General features: G+C 40.0%; 1 protein-coding gene across 1 annotated transcript; it reads left to right on the top strand.

The window, feature by feature from the left end:
- The first annotated feature begins 11,025 nt into the window (after window positions 1–11,025).
- On the top strand, window positions 11,026–16,868 carry LOC127542681 (testisin-like). The gene is made up of 6 exons (XM_051968438.1): window positions 11,026–11,148; window positions 11,460–11,486; window positions 11,662–11,821; window positions 11,913–12,208; window positions 14,934–15,097; window positions 15,311–16,868. The coding sequence occupies exons 1-6, from the start codon at window positions 11,082–11,084 to the stop codon at window positions 15,542–15,544; spliced, it is 948 nt and encodes a 315-aa protein (XP_051824398.1). The 5' UTR covers window positions 11,026–11,081; the 3' UTR covers window positions 15,545–16,868.

The following is a 16,868-nucleotide window of genomic DNA, read 5'->3' as shown; positions in this document are numbered from 1 at the left end:
GTGAGACAAATCCTGCTCTGACATCAATAAGTTTTCATTCTACTAAACGAATATAACATGTCCATTGATAGCATAGAGAAGAAAGAGAAAATGAAATAGACAGAAACAGTAAGACAGACAGAGAGGGATGAAATTACACAATGATGAGAATAGGATATGAAAACTGGAGGAATCAGAAAAGGACTCACTCAAGTCTAGTATTTATAATAATAGCTAGTATTTATATATTATTATAAAGCTCTGTATATGTATTAAGTTATTAGACCTTCCTAACAACCTTTAAGGTAAATTCTATTATTATTCATATTTTATTCTCATTTAATATATTTATTATCTTCATTTAGATAAGGAAACTGAGTCATAGAGCAGTTAATGACTTCTCCAGCAGCACATAGCGATAGTGATAAGGCAGATATGAATTTAGGTCTCCTAATTCCAAATAGGGATTGGCCTAAATGTCCTTTGAGATCCCTTCCAATTCTAAGCTGTAATCTGTCTGCCTCTCTTCCTCTCTTTACCTCTCTCTCTGTACATTTCTTTGTGTGTGTCTCTCTCTGTTCTCTCTCTCTCTCTCTGTATATCTATCTGCTTCTCTCCCTCTCTTTATCTCTATATCTCTCTGTTTCTGTCTCTGTCTTTGTGTCTCTCAGTCTGTTTGTCTGTCTCTCTCTTCCTCCCTCTCTCCCCTTCTTTCCCAGAACACTAGGAGGAAGGACTCTTAGTCACCACCGGGAGTTATCCTTAATAAAAATTTCTCCTTGGAATAAAAAATTCTTTTGGTAGTTTATTCCTTAGGATAGAGATCATGAAGATGTTTTCTCTTCCTTCCTCATGTACCTAACATGAGATGAAAAAAGAGCTTGAAAATATCCCATAGAATAGAGTTAAAAATCACATCTGAGAAGTTAGGCCCTGATATCTCTGGTCCCTGGAGTTTTTGCCCCTTATAATGGGTGGGTCTGACTCAGGCACTCATTAAGACTACCTAAGTGAGAGACTTACAGGTCATTCTCCAGTTAACCAAAAGGTTTACTTAGCCCTTGCATAAAAAGGCTATTTGATAAGAATATAGCAGCATTTACCATGAATAAACACATAATCCCCCTCAGTTCCACAGAAACAAGTCTAGGGGAAGAAAGGGGTGACCCATCAGCTTTGGAATATCCACCAAGTTGAAAGGAAACTACATTAGTAGGGCAAAAGACCTGTGAAAAGCTATCATTAAGGGAGACACAGCTTTTGCCTCAGTTCTCTGGATCAAACACACCCCAAGGACAGTTTTGTCATCTTTCAGGAAAAAAACTAGCTTAACCTATATGGGAAATCTGATCCAAGAGACTCATAGGTAATTTGAATAAACAGTCATTTCACATTGTGTTTTAGGAAATTAGATCTATTAAAACCACAAATTTATTAATTTATACCATAATTACATAGTAAATGATTGACCAGAAGGGATTCTTCTTTATCAAGGCAAGAATCTCAACTCAGAATGGAAATCTAATTGTTCACATGCCTTTCCAACGGTCTTTTAGGGAATTCCAAGCAGTTATCTATAACTACTTACAATCTTACATTATAGTTGTAACTCATGAACAGACTGTTCATTTGACAGTAAGGGAAGAACAAATCAGGATACATTAGTCATTTGAAACAATATCAGCCTCAAGGACTCCAGGATGAGATCAGGGTGTTGTAGCTTATAAAGATCCAAATAATTGCAAAATTATTAGAACAGGAGGACTTTGTATCTTTAATATTATAAACCATGGCATGGGGTTGGCTGCAGAAGAGAAAGGCAGGATTAGTATCAAGAGACCTTTCATCATTTGAATCTCCTTTCACCCCCAATTTAATTGATGAGATTCCAAAACTAAAGTGACAGGTAACAGACACAACAAAGCTTTAAATTGTCATTCTAAGGCTTGGAGTTATAGCATTTGCACCTCCTAAAGGATGTGAGACCTTGAAAGGTCCATTTTCTGAGTACTCTTGCTGAATATTATAAAAAATACAAAACTGGAAGTGACCACAAGGAAAATATAAAGAATTATTTATATCTATTGTTTTTCCTTTAAGAGAAAGATATGAAGTTCAGAACTCTCCTCATCTAGGCAAAAGTTCCTCTCATTGTAGCAGGAAGGGAAGAGTCTGGGAAAGTGGGAAATATTGGCATATTGGCAACCATGATGGCCATGTAGCAATAATAACTAACTTCTATTTTATGCTGTGACTTTATCCCACTCCTGTTACTCTATATACCCCTCTGAATCTTATCTTATCCTGTGCTACCCTTGCCCATTCATCTATATACTATTGAGACAGAGTTAAGATCACACTTAATTCTGCCCCAATTTTTCTTTTGAGCTACCTAATTATTGAGCTACCTCTGTCAATCTTAAACATATGGCACACGTTTCCATTGGGGGGAAAAAACATAAATGATGACAAAGTTCTGAAAATCTGCAAATTTACTGAATGTCCATTTTTTTTCATTCAATATTATAGATAATTTTGCTGGATATAATATTATTGACCATAGCCTAGGTCTTTTTTTTTCTTTTTTTTTCTTTTGAAAACAATTTCTTTACAACATTATTCTTTGCACTCACTTCTGTTCCGACTTTTTTCCTCCCTCCCTCCACCCCCTCCCCCAGATGGCAAGCAGTCCTTTACATGTTAAATATGTCACAGGATATCCTAGATACAATATATGTTTGCAGAACCAAACAGTTCTCTTGTCGCACAGGGAGAATTGGATTCAGAAGGTAAAAATAACCCGGGAAGAAAAACAAAAATGCAAATAGTTTACATTCATTTCCCAGTGTTCTTTCTTTGGGTGTAGCTGCATAGCCTAGGTCTTTTGATTGCTAGTATAAATTATTGCAGGAGCCGCAGTCTTTTATTGTGGCTGCTGATAAGTTCTATATAATTCTAATTGTAGTCCCAGAAAATTTCAATTGGTTTTGTTATTGTTGTTTTTGTTTCTTGGAAATTTTTCTTTTTGATCTGGGGTTTTGAAATTTGGCTATAATATTTCTATGTGTTTTCTTCAAAAGATTTCTTTGAGGTAGTGATTGGTAAATTTTTTTTCTATTTCTATTTTCCTCTCTTGTCCTATCATTCCAAGACAATTTTCTTCAATTATTTCTTGCATTATTGTGTCAAGGGTTTTTCTTTTTGGTCATATCTTTCAAGTAGGCTAGTTATTCTTTTATATATTCTCTTGATATTTTCCAGACCTATTATTTTTCTTATAAGATGTTTCATAGTCAGGGGGCAGTTAGGTGGCGCAGTGGATAGAGCATCAGCCCTGAAGTCAGGAGGAGCTGAGTTCAAATGTGACCTGAGACACTTAACACTTACTAGCTGGGCAAGTCACTTAATTGCCTCAGGAGGAAAAAAAAAAAAAAGATGCTCCACAGTCTAGTCTATTTTTTCATTCTTTATGTTTTGTTTTGTTATTTCTTGGTCTCTTATAGTTTCATTGACTTTCTTTTGCCCAATTCTAATTTTCAAAGTCTTCTTTAAGACTATTATCTCCCACTACACACCCATCAGATTGGCTAGAATGACAGGGAAAGATAATGCGGAATGTTGGAGGGGATGTGGAAAAACAGGGACACTGATACATTGTTGGTGGAATTGTGAACACATCCAGCCATTCTGGAGAGCAATTTGGAACTATGCTCAAAAAATTATCAAACTGTGCATACCCTTTGATCCAGCAGTGTTTCTACTGGGCTCATACCCCAAAGAGATACTAAAGAAGGGGAAAGGATCTGTATGTGCCAAAATGTTTGTGGCAGCCCTGTTTGTAGTGGCTAGAAGCTGGAAAATGAATGGATGCCCATCAATTGGAGAATGGTTGAGTAAATTGTAGTATATGAACGTTATGGAATAATATTGTTCTGTAAGAAATGACCAGCAGGATGAATACAGAGAGGCTTGGAGAGACTTACACGAACTGATGCTAAGTGAAATGAGCAGAACCAGGAGATCATTATATACCTCAACTGTATGAGGATGTATTCTGATGGAAATGGATCTCTTCGATAAAGAGAGCTAATTCAGTTTCGGTTGATCAAGGATGGATAGAAGCAGCTACATCCAAAGAAAGAACACTGGGAAATGAATATAAACTACTTGCATTTTTGTTTTTCTTCCCAGGTTATTTATACCTTCTGAATCCAATTCTCCCTGTGCAACAAGAACTGTTCGGTTCTGCACATATATATTGTATCTAGGATATACTTAACCTATTTAACATGTAAAGTACTGCTTGCCATCTGGGGGAGGGGGTGGAGGGAGGGAGGGGAAAAATTGGAACAGAAGTGAGTGCAAGGGATAATGTTGTAAAAAATTACCCTGGCATGGGTTCTGTCAATAAAAAGTTATTAAAAAAAAAAAGACTATTATCTCCTTTTCCAGTTTAATTTTTTTCACAATCTTCTTGTTTTTCTTAGATGATTTTTGTTTGTTTTTACTTTTTCCTCAATCTCTCTCACTTGATTTTTAAAAATTTTTTTTTGAATTCTTCTATAAATTCTTCTGGGACAAGTAGCCATTTAAATGTTACTCTTTGGAGTAGAAAAGGCTTTTTAAAAAATTCACTTTCTCCCTCTGAACAGGAACCCTGGTCTTTCCTATTCCAATAGTAAGTTGTTATGATTGAGTTGTTCTTTGCCAGTTCATTTTTTTAAAATAAGAATTTTATTATAGACACCTCTAATCCTGAAAAGAAGAGGGAAAGGAAGGACATATAGTGCCTGTAGCTTCACGTCTGTTCTCCCCATTGATCTGGAACCCCAAACCAAAAGCTCCACAAGTACTGGCAACCAGTAGTGTCCCTGCCTCATTGCTTCTGCACTCACTGAATGTGCTGACTTCTCTGTCACCTCTCTATCTCTATATCTCTCTCTGTGTGTATGTGTGTCTGTCTGTCTGTCTCTGTCTATTTAGATACATACACACACACACACACACACACACACCACTTTTACAAAGGAATATTTTCTATCAAGACATATCAAGAACAAAAGTTGAAATCATTTCTTCCCCCAATTCCTCAAGGCATCTTTTCCCCTATAACTTCTCTCTCTCTTTGTTCCCATTGTCTGTTTCTTTATTTGTCTCTGTCACTATCTCACTTTCCCAGGTATGTTTGCTGCCAAACAATAACAAAAATAAAAGTTACTGTCATTTACATTTACAATTGCCCTCAAAACTCGAACACACATTCTCTTCCCTATCACTTCAGTTCTGGGGAAAGTGGTCTCAAAATTAATATATTGTTTGCATAGAATTCATCCCACCAAGTTCACTCCCAAATAAGGGATAGCTGATAGATTAATGGATGGATGGATGGATGCATAGAAGAGTCTACATCTCTTCTACTGATCTCGCTCAGCACAGTTACTGATGACTTTATTTTTCATCATCTGACTTCAAGAAATTCCCAGAATAGACTTTAAGTTCCCAGAGCTCTAGTGGCTCAATATTATGACTTTTTGATTCTTATGGAGTCATAGTCTCCTTTACTTAAAAGCAGGAAAAAAGAAACTCAAGACAACAGAATGAACAAAAGCAGGGTCATACTATCTTGGCTACATTCTGGCTCTGATTAAGTCCCAAGGCCCTTCTCCAGTCTGAGACCCAAAGCTGATTGTCTTCCTTCTATAACACAAGCCAAGCTGAGAAAAGTCAAAACCAAGGGCGATCACTTCCCAAAGACCTTCATCCTGCAAGTTTTCTTGCTACTAATTATCAAAGGACAAGGGGAACAGAAAAGATTGGTCTAATATAGCAATGTTTATAACCTTTGATGATTTCATGATCTGGTTACCTAACAGAAATAGATTACCTTTATGCCTTTCATAAGGGACACCTTTGACTAATAGCACAGGTCATCTGCACCCACATTGGTTTTACATTTGATCAGTGCCCCACCCATCACAGACTGGCAGCATCTAACAGTGCTAATGAAATATTCAGTGGGCCTAAATAAGAGATTCATAAATCATTCTGCCTACATTTGAAGTCCATATATTGTTGTTCAGTCCCTTCAGTCATATCCTGCCCTTTGTGGCAAGTAGGTTACCATTTCCCTCTCCAGTAAATTCATTTTGTTAGACAATCAAAAGTTAAGAGACAATGCCCAAAGTCATATAGCTAGGAAGAATCTAAGGCTGTATTTGAACACAATACTTCAACATGAACCATCAACTGCTGCTATACTCTATATACAGTTCCAATTTGTGGATGGGATACTTTTTTTAATAATAGCTTTTTATTTTCAAAATACATGAAAAGAGTTTTCAACATTCATCCTTGCAAAACCTTGTGTTTCAAATTTTTCTCTCTCCCTTCCCTCCACCCCTTCTCTGGATAGCAAGTAATCCAATATGTGTTAAACATGTGCAATTCTTCTATACCTATTTCCACATTAATCTTTCTGCACAAAAAAAAATCAGATCAAAAAAGGAAAAAAAAATAAGAATGAAAACAAAAAGCAAGCAAACAACAACAAAAAAGGTGAAAATTCTATGTTGTGATCCACATTCAATCACCACAATCCTTTCTCTGGGTGCAAATGGCGCTCTCCATCACAAGACCATTGAAACTGGCCTGAATTACCTCATTGTTGAAAAGAGCCACATCCATCACAGTTGATCATTATATAATCTTGAAGTTATTGTGTACAACATTCTCTTAGTTCTACTCACTTCATTTAGCATCAGTTCATGTAAGTCTCTCCAGGCCTTTTTGAAATCATCCTGCTGATCATTCCTTATAATAATATTCCATTATATTCATATACCATAACTTATTCAGCGATTCCCCAACTGATGGGCATCCACTCAGTTTCCAGTTTCTTTATACCACAAAAAGGACTGCTACAAACATTTTTGCACATGTGGATCCTTTTCCCTTTTTTTTTTCTCTTCTTTTTTCTTTTCCCTTTTTTATGATCTCTTTCGGAAACAGACTTAAATAGAGATATTGATGAATCAAAGGGTATGCATAATTTAATAGTCCTTTGGGCATAGTTCCAAATTGCTCTCCAGAATGATTAGATCAGTTCACAACTCCACCAATAATGTATTAGTGTCCCGATTTTCCCACATGGGATACTCTTATGATCAATGATTCCTTTATCATCAAATACTTCTGTAGCCATCACTTTCTAAAAATTGTTACTAATCATTCCAGGCAGGCATCAATGTAGTAGGAAGGGCTTGCTTAGATCTGCAAACACTAGAACATTTATAAAGAATGAGACAAAGTCCTATTTTCATTTCTTAATCCAACAATCTACAAATGGCATTAGAAAGGTTTAGAGAAAATTGTTTATTTTTGCCTTTGTGCTTTTAGTGCTTCTCAGTCCTATGCCCACGAAGCTTTAAAAGTCTTTGTAGTAAAGGCTTGCCTCTCTACCAATCTTCAGTAGGAGTCATCAAGTCTTACAAAAGTCTTTAATTTTTGAAAATTCTTTAGATGTGGCCAGGTAATAAGGCCTACTATTTTCTTTCAAATCCACTATAAGTATTGGCCTACTGCTTGGCCTTAACTGACAGAAGTGATTCCATGTTTGACCACTGATTGAACCACCTATACAGTCAAAATCCTACATACCCTGTAACAGGCTTAGTTAGCTTCATTTAAGCAACAAATGCATTGCTACCCTGATTATAAGATGTTGGAATCCTAATGAAACAAGGTGATAACTCAAGGGAGATGTTAGAATCCTAGTGTTAACTCAATGGAATTGATACAACGCTTGTGTTCACACCTTTACTCATTGGAATTCACAAGTATGGGAGATTCACAAAGTTAACTGTGTAATTTTGGGTATTCACACCTCCCTGAAGCTCTTAGGGCCAGAGAGCACTCTGGGAGAAAACCCATAATCCCTCTCTCTCTTATCCCACAATTCCTCTCTCTCATATATAAGAAACAGACAGAGGCTCTCAGACAGAATTCAGCTGAATTTAGATTGGAGAGGAGCATGCTGGGTCAGACACAGAGCACTCTGGGAAATTGAGAGCCAGAAGCCCTCTCTTGGAGGCAAGAAAGATTCATTACAACTTTTACCTTGGTGCTGGCTGGCGGCAGAGGCAAAAGCAAAGGACAAAGCTGCACGAGCTCTTGGAACCAAGCAGAGAGATAGGCCTCTAAGCTGACCGGGCTATATCAGAAACAATAAAAGATCTGAACTTTTATCACCTGGCTGCATTTTGGGTGATTATTACTTTCAACTGAAACTAAGGCTGCCTCCAGAAAACCATCATATTATATATTTTAAAGAAGAAAAGAACACGAACAATAATCAGTTGATCAGACTTCACCCAATTTTTAAGTATGTCATGTTAACAAACTTTCCTAATTGCAATGCCTGACATCAATGAAAAGGCAGCTAGATGGCACAATGAATAAAATAGAGAGCTTAGAGTAAGGAAGACTTATCTTTCTGAATTTAAATCTGGCCTCACTTACTATAAACATATGTATACATTGTGTTCCCCATTAAATATGTAAGCTTCTTAAGGGGAGACTCTGTTAAACCTTTTTTCTTTTCTAGGATTTAATATAGGTTCTGACACTTAGTAAACCTTTAATAAATGCATGTTGATTAAAAGAAATACAAGGTAGTAAGAGATGATAGAATTTCCATGCTGCAAATATTATAAATGATAATCATCAAAGCTGTTCAGTAATTGGTTAAAAAAAGTTTTAATACACTATTGGAACAAAAGTGGATACCTTTCACAACTAGATCTAGAGAGAGAATTACTGACTAAACAAGGGATAGTAGAGAGTTATAAAATACAGAATGGACAATTTAAGGTATGTAAAATTTTTAATGTTTTTGTACAAAGAAAATCAATGCAGAGAGAATAAGAGAAACTATGGAGTGAAAAAAAATCTGCATCAAACAACTCTGATAAGTCAGGTATTGAAAATATTTCAGTAATTAACACAAATACATAAGCCCACAATACAACCCTCAGTTGATATGTGATCAAAAGAAATGAATAATTTTTGAAATAAGAATTGTAAATTGTCAGTAACTATATGAAATATGCTCCAAAACATCAATAAGATAAATGCAAATTAAAATTACTCAGGTTTCATCTGATAACTCAAAAAATTGACAAAGATGACAAAAATTAAAAACAGGAAGCACTGGGGAAGGTATGATACAATAGGCATATTAATACATCATTGTCAGAGCTTTGAATTGATTGAACCATTCTGAAAAACAATTTGGAATCATCTGAGAAAAGTATCTCCCCTGTTCTTACCCTTTAATCCAGCAATCCCACTACAGAGTATGTATCTCAAAAAAGTCAAAGACAGAGCAAAAAGACCCATTCATAGCAAAATATTCATAGCAACACTTGGTTGAAGCAGACTACTGGAAACAAATTGGAGACCCATCAGATGAGAAATAACCAAATATGTAGCTTATGCATATAACAGAATATTATTATGCACTAAAATTATTTATGTGAAAAATCCAGAGAAATATGGGAAGAGTGATATAAACTAATGCAGAGTAAAAATAAGCAGAATCAGTCAATAAATGCTGGGGACATGAATAAGAAAAAAATAAAATAAAAACAGCCCCTGACCTTAAGGAGCTTGCAATCTAATGAGGGAAGATAATACAGCAAAAAAAGACTGAGAAGGAGCAGATTGGACAGAGAAGTCCCAAAGTAGTGAAGTCAGGTGAAAATAAAGAGACAATCAGAAAGAAACCAGAAAAACATATATAGTGACTACAATAATAGAAACAAAAAGGCACACTTAAGGAAACCTGAGTTCTAAGCAATTGTCACTAGATCAGTTATTGCTACTAGGTTTGTGGAAAGATGGGGCTAGGGAGGACAAGTACAAAAGAGACATCAACAAAACTTTTTGAAAAATAAAATCACCAGTACACACTTGTAATCCCAGCTACTAAGAGAACCTTAGAATGGTGGATCTCTAGAGGTTGGGACTTCTGCATTAAGTCTGTGGTCAGTATGGTGGGCCCTTGGGGACAAAGGCAACTAGGTGACCAAAGGAGGGACAAATCTGCCCAGGTCAGAAGTAGAACAGAAAAGGAAAAAAAAAAAAAAAAAAAAAGTAGAACAGGTCAAAGGTCCCATGCTGATCAGTGTGGGAGGCCTATTTGTAAAACTGGGGAGACTAAGTTAATATGTAATATAATGCAAAGTAATACAATATAATATGCTGTTTTATAATATAACATATGATAAACTAGGGTAGAATATACAAAATATAAAATAACATTTTAAAAAATAAAATAATTTATCCTAGCAATCAAGAATTCTCCCTTCTGGCTCCGGTCTATCTTCCAGTTCTGCTTGATATTATGCCTCTTAATGGATACCGTGGTCCAGCCATTTTGGACTCCTTGCCCTTGCCAGCCTTACGCCCCTCCTACTGCCATGGATGTGCATAAGCTTACCCAGGAGCCCCTAAAGCCTCTGCAGAATTCCCTCCGGTCTCAGCAAGCTGAAAGGCCCAGCCGGAGCAGCAAAGACCCAGGAGCACGCTGGAAACGGCTCAGATCCTGGGCGAGCTGACGGTCGTAGCCTAGAAATCAGGGCTGAATTGTTTGGTTGTCTCCACTTGAGAAAACACTGGAAAGTAAAGCATGCCATTGTGCCATTTACCAGCACACCGGGGCAAAAAGGAAGCATTGCCAAGGGCCCAAGCCGCCCCTCAGGAGTCAGGGATGCAGCAAAAGGCCGAGCCCACCACCTGGTGGGGCAGGGAGTTCGGGAGCCTTTGCTGAAGAGCTTTGGGGGCTTTGAGTGGCCCAGTGACGGGGCCAGCAAGACAGGGAGGCTGGGACAGCCCTGAGCCCTGAGCCTGGGGGGGGGGGGGGGGGCGTACAATTACTGCCGAGCAGGCCCAGAGTCAGGAGGGATTCCTGACTGGCACTCCTGGGCTCCCCACCCCCACGGTCCAGGCTTCAGCAGCCTCCAAGCCTGCAGGAGGCGCTAGAGGAACGCCCAGAGCTGAGGGAAGGAGAGGGGAGCAGAGGCCTCAGGGCCAGGCCGACGACCATGGGCTGGGCCCGCCTGGCCTTCCTGCTGTCCCTGCTGTCCCTGCTGCTGCAGACTGACTACACCTGTGAGCTGGGACGCCCCCCCCAGGCCCCAAGGCCCCCAGAGCTAAGGGCAGCAGTGACCACCCCAAGTGGAGGGGGGCAGCACGACCACCCTCGAGTGTGGGGGCAGCAGGAACCCCCCACGTATAGGGGGGCAGAGCCGAGGGCAGCAGGACCCCCCAAGTGGAGGGGGCAGAGCTAAGCCTAGCAGTGACCACCCCCCCAAAGTCTGAGGAGGGAAGAACCCAATTCCCAGTGTAAATCTCACACACACACACACACACTTTGCAGCCCATAACGCCTTTCTCTTCTCTCCCTTGCCCCCTTCTGCCAGTTGATCGAGATAGAGATTTATATGAAGGTAAGACCTGGGCCCCAGAAGTCCAAGATTTGGGGAAATAGAGAAAGTGGACGGAGGGAGGAGAGCAGGAAGTGGAAATCAAGAGGAGGCTGGGGCCTCAGAAGAGGCCTAATCCTGGGACTGGCCGGGGCAGGCCCCGAGGCCTGTTCTCAGGAGGCCTTTCCTTGCCCCACAGAATGCGGCCGCTCCAAGCTGAGGCCCCGGGATTTTGGCATGGAACCCAGGCGTGGGCGCTGGCCGTGGCAAGCTAGCCTGCGCTATAAGGGCAAGCATCGGTGCGGTGCCACGCTCATCCACTCGGAATGGATAATAACAGCTGCCAGCTGCTTCCAGTTGTGAGTGCTTCCTTAGGGGTAGGGCCCGGGGCGGCAACGTAGACCCTCCGCTAACTTGAAGGCTGTCCGATATCTGCTCTCTCTCCTCCAGGTCCAATAACACTTGGGATTACAGCGTGATGATTGGCTCCATCTATGCCTACCCAACCACTCGGTTCCTGGCCACGTTTCTACAGCACCAAGAATATTTCCCCAGGGTGACTAAAATCGTTATTAGGTCTGAGTACATTCCTTACCAGTTTGGGGACATTGCCTTAGTAAAGCTGAGCCAAAAAATCCCATACCGGAGAAATATTTCGCCCATCTGCATCCCACTAGGACCCTGGGAATTGAAAATAATCAGACAGTGCTGGATAACAGGATGGGGAAAATTTGGAGGATCCCAAGGTAAGTCTTATCTAAAGGTGGGACTACTTTACTGAGAAAGTCAGCCAAATTTCCCTCACTAGCAGGCCAATCAACCTCGGCCATCCATCTGGGAAGGCCTTGGATTTCTGCTCGGGCATCCCCTTCTTTAGATGCTCCCAACGTTGCATGGGTGAGAGATCCCACTTATTTATTACTCTTTAGTTTAATTCCCTATGATGCGTTAGTGGCCGTGCAGAGAGATGATGTGAGAATCGACGTAAGAATCCCCTCTTTGGTTGGAGGCTCAGGTCCCGTGTGAAAAGAATTCATGAACCCGAAAAGTTTGATGGAAAAAGGGAAGTTTATTGGCACTGAGAAGTCAGCTTTGCTAAGAAGACAGACTTCTGAGCGACAAGGTCCCATTAGGGAAACAGAGGTTAGCACTGAGAAGAGAATGTCTTCACAGCGGGCAAGAGTCCTGGGAGGCAGCTGTGCCAAGAGGAGAGAGAGATCCCTTGGCAGAAGCAGAATTCCTACCTCTGACTTCTGCAAAGATTTGGAGTTTAGAATTATCTTTTATAGAAGGCCAAGGCTTCCAGTTGAAAAGAGAGCCAGTGCTCCCAGGCCTAGATATTTATCTTGGAGTTGCAAGCCACCAATATCAGGCCCAGATCTCTAATTGAATGAAATTCCTGAATATCTGTCCACCCCAAAGATCAATGGGGGGGGGGGTGATTTGGTGAGATCTCGGATTGAATGAAACTGCTTATCTTAGAACAAGTCTGTCTGGAAAGTATGCTTCTTTCCAGACTTTTTAGAGTCAGAGATCCCGAATCTCCCTTCTTTTACAGATCAAAAGTAACACAGTTTCAGAGTGATTATTTTACAGATTAAAGGGAACACAGTTTCATCCCCATCAACTAGACCATCACAGAAGTTGCAAGAACAGAGTTTTTTGGTTTTTTATTGAGGCAATTGTAGTTAAGTGACTTGCCCAGGGTCACACAGCTAGAAAGTGTTAAGTGTCTGAGGCCAGATTTGAACTCAGGTCCTCCTGACTTCAGGACTGGTGGTCTATCTACTGTGCCACCTAACTGCCCCAAGAACAAGAGTTTTTAAGTATAATTTCAAAGCATCATTACCATCCCAGAAAACCTATCAGGGATTCCTGAAAGGAAATCAGTTCAGTTCAAACTGGTGTTTTGCAAGGCTGGTGGGAAGAGAGGAAGTACATCAAAAAGAGTGTTATAGTGCCTCATGGAAGGAAAACTTGAGTTTGATTGCCAGCTCTAGTACTTAAGTCACCATGAACAAGTCATAACCTCTCTAAGGCTCTGTCTACTCTTCTGTAAAATGGGGATAATTATTCCTGGAGTACCTATTTCATAGGGATATAATATTACTAATAGTAACTGTATGATGTTCTGATGTTCACATGAGATAATAAGAGTTTATGTTCATATAGTGTTTTAAGGTCTATAAAGAATGCAATATAAATTATTTCATTTGATCTCACAACAATTCTGTGAGATAGGTACTATTAGAATCCCCATTTTTCAAATGAGGTAACTGAGGCTCAGAGTTTAAGTGGCTTGCCAGAATCACATAGCAATAAATGGCAACATGATATAGTGGGTAAAGTACTAAACTTGAAGTCAGGAAGACTGGATTTGAATCCTTTCTCAACCACTTACTAGCCATGTATTCCTAAGCAAATCACTTAAATTCTCAGGGCCTCAGTTTCCTCAATTTTGAAATATGATGGTTTTTACTCAGTTACCTCTAAGTTCCCTCTCAGCTCTAAATCTAGAATCAGAAATGTCAAAGGCAGGTTCTGAAATCTTTTCTTCTGGATTCAGTCAAGTTCTGAGTCATTACACCATTACACCATTTCTCTATAATGTATAGAAAGTCCTCTGCAAATTTGAAAACGATATCCATAATTCTTACCCAGAAGGGATGCTACCTTCCCAGCACTGTGCAGGGTACTTAGTACACAGAGACATAGGAAACAAGCCTTGCCACCATTAAGTTTACATTTTACTGGGAGCTAGATATGAAATATTCAGCAGCAATATTAGGTAGAATTCCTATACAAAAAGTGGCTTAGAATGTAAGTGATATCAGAAGTAAATTCCAATGAGAGGGGTCACTCTATGCAGAGTTATGGAAGGAGTTGGACTGAAGCTGTAATTCCCAAAACAGAGAGATGAGAGATGGAGAGGTGGCAAAGTGGGAGCAGCACGAGCAAAGATGAGCCAAGAAGCTAGGAGCAGTGAGCAGATGGATGGGGAAAGGAAATGTCCATATTGGAACACAAGAATGGAAGTGGGAGCTGATCAAGAAGGGCCTTGAATGCCAGGTTGTGGTATTTAGACTTTTATTCTGTGATTTCACTGTTTCATTTGTGGTATTCTGATCCCCAGAACCTCAGATAAGCTCACACAAATGATAGAAGCACTGCAGAGCTACAAAGGAACACATCTGTGTTTTGTTTTGTTTTCCTGGATTTGGGGAAATTTGAGAAAGACAACATGGGAAGAAAATGAGAATTCCAAGCATTAAAAGATGGCAAGGTCGAGTGCCACAGAAACAGATGTAGGGAGGTCAGAAGACAAGGCAATCTCAACTACTCTTTACTCCTTAATTATGAGTATCAATCAAGATGGAACCATTAAGCTACACAAAAATTAACAATATCCTGTTTTTTACTTCTCAGTGTCCTTCATTTTAATGCTGATGTCTTTTTGTCATGCTTCTTTAGCCCTAGAAGGTTCCCTGGAACTTCGGGAGGGAAGAGCAAAAATCACTGACTTAGACAAATGTGAAAACATCTATGGAGACATGGATCACTCTACTGACTCTGAAAGCTACCGGAATGATGTACTTTGTATACTTATGCCTTTGTATCCAGCTGAAAGATGCGTGGTAAGATTTAGCTTGATAAAACGTAGCCATCCCTATTTGCCTAAGGACCCCAAAGAAGTCCAGACATCTTCAGTATCCTATGCTGGACCCCGGTCTTTTCATCCCTAAGAATTCACATCAGTCCTAAGCTTCCCTGTTTCACAGATCTAGGCTCAACCTAGAAGTCTCACCACAACTAATTTCTTCCTTACTGGCCTTTCTTCTTTTCCCCAGGGTGATCAAGGTGGCCCCCTAATATGTCGGATTCAGGATATCTATTACCAGTTTGGGATCATGAACTGGGACTATGACTGTAAGCCAGGAATCAAGGCCAAGACTTTCACCAGTGTTGCCCTCTACAGTGCCTGGATTGAGAAAACAATCAACAGCCCCACCACCACCTTGAGTCCATTCAGATTCCTTCTCCTTGCCTTGCTTCTACTCCAGGCTCTTCTAGGACCCTTCTGAACAGGGTTTTGTTTTTTTTTCCTCCTTAAAGCTTGGCTAAATATGGTCATATTCAGGGCTCTTACCTCCTTTACTCATCTGAAAAGATATATGAGTCTCTAGTTCCTGGGATAGGGACACACATACCAGGTTCAGAGAAATAAGTGGTGAAAGTGGGAGTGGGGATGGGGAGATTCTCAGGACCATTTGTCTATTTGCCAGGAGGTCCTTTTGGAGAACTTACAATGGCAATAAAATGTTATTGATTTCAGCATTGATTATACTGTTGATAATTTCCTAAGAGGGGCAGAAGTTAGCAGAATTCCCAAATCTGAGGAGAAAGCAAGGTGTCAGTGCTGAGAGTTTTGGGAGGGGAGTCTAAGACAAAGCTGTATGATGGCCAAGCAAGAGTATTGAAATTGGGGCTTTTACAAGATGACCCAGGATTCATTTAGGAAAAGAGTTTCATTCCAAAATACTTTCAAATAGACCTTGTGTTAGAAGTTAGAAAAATTACCTGACTGCAAAGCTAGAACCCCATCTGAGCTTTTGGCACTGGATTTTGAAGATACACATGGGCAAAAATATCACCATTGTAGCTAGAGGGTGGGAAGCAAACAGGGAGAAAGTGAGAGAGTAGAAGAGAGAATAGAGAGAGTAAAGGAAATTTGGTCCCACTTCTTCTCTTTCCACTATGACAAGACCAAACAAAGTAACGATGAAGCTTCTTTTTCCTCCTCTACCTACTTCATTCTCACACTGTTCCATAGCATGCCAGCCATGATCTGATTCTCCGTTTTGAAAGAAAAGGTGGGGAGCTGCAAGTAGCAAGGAAGATGACTATGGACAGGACTATAGGCACATGGAAGAAACTGGACATAAGCAGGGACTCCCAGGAAAAAAGAGCTGAAAAGGGGACAAAGTTGGCAGAAATGAAAAGTTGGGGAGGCCAGGATGCATGGCAGGTGTTAAAGATAGTGAGAAGATAGACTTCTAAGGGGGAAAGTATGGGGAGTACTGGAAAGAATTCTCCTGGGCCAATCCTACGAATAATCTCAGCAGATCAATGGAAAATCAACTTCAAAGCAGATCAACTACAGGAAAGCCCTGCCTGTTGAACAGGAGCCAAGAGCCTCCAGAGAACTGGTTCAGTTCAGTCTGCGCCAACCTAAACAAATGTTCTTTCCAGGATGGCTTCCTACTTTACTATAATCTGATCATGAGATTTCTAGCCAGCTAGGTGTCTTGGATTCAGAGATCTGCTGTACTCCAGTCCCTAATTACTTGCTGTACCACTCTTGTCTGTGGGGACCCTGGTTCCAAATAAATTTCATTCCCCAATAAA

Source organism: Antechinus flavipes, chromosome 1 (genome assembly GCF_016432865.1).
Source record: "Antechinus flavipes isolate AdamAnt ecotype Samford, QLD, Australia chromosome 1, AdamAnt_v2, whole genome shotgun sequence".
In the NCBI taxonomy this organism is placed as follows: Eukaryota; Metazoa; Chordata; class Mammalia; order Dasyuromorphia; family Dasyuridae; genus Antechinus; species Antechinus flavipes.
Note: the sequence above shows the minus strand (reverse complement) of the source record. Positions and strands in the feature narration are given on the sequence as shown.

Coding starts and splice junctions, on each gene's coding strand:
- LOC127542681 (XM_051968438.1), top strand. CDS start 11,082: ATGGGCTGGGCCCGCCTGGCCTTCCTGCTGTCCCTGCTGTCCCTGCTG. Junction 12,209..14,933: donor AAAATTTGGAGGATCCCAAG/GTAAGTCTTATC, acceptor ATGCTTCTTTAG/CCCTAGAAGGTTCCCTGGAA. Junction 15,098..15,310: donor ATCCAGCTGAAAGATGCGTG/GTAAGATTTAGC, acceptor TCTTTTCCCCAG/GGTGATCAAGGTGGCCCCCT.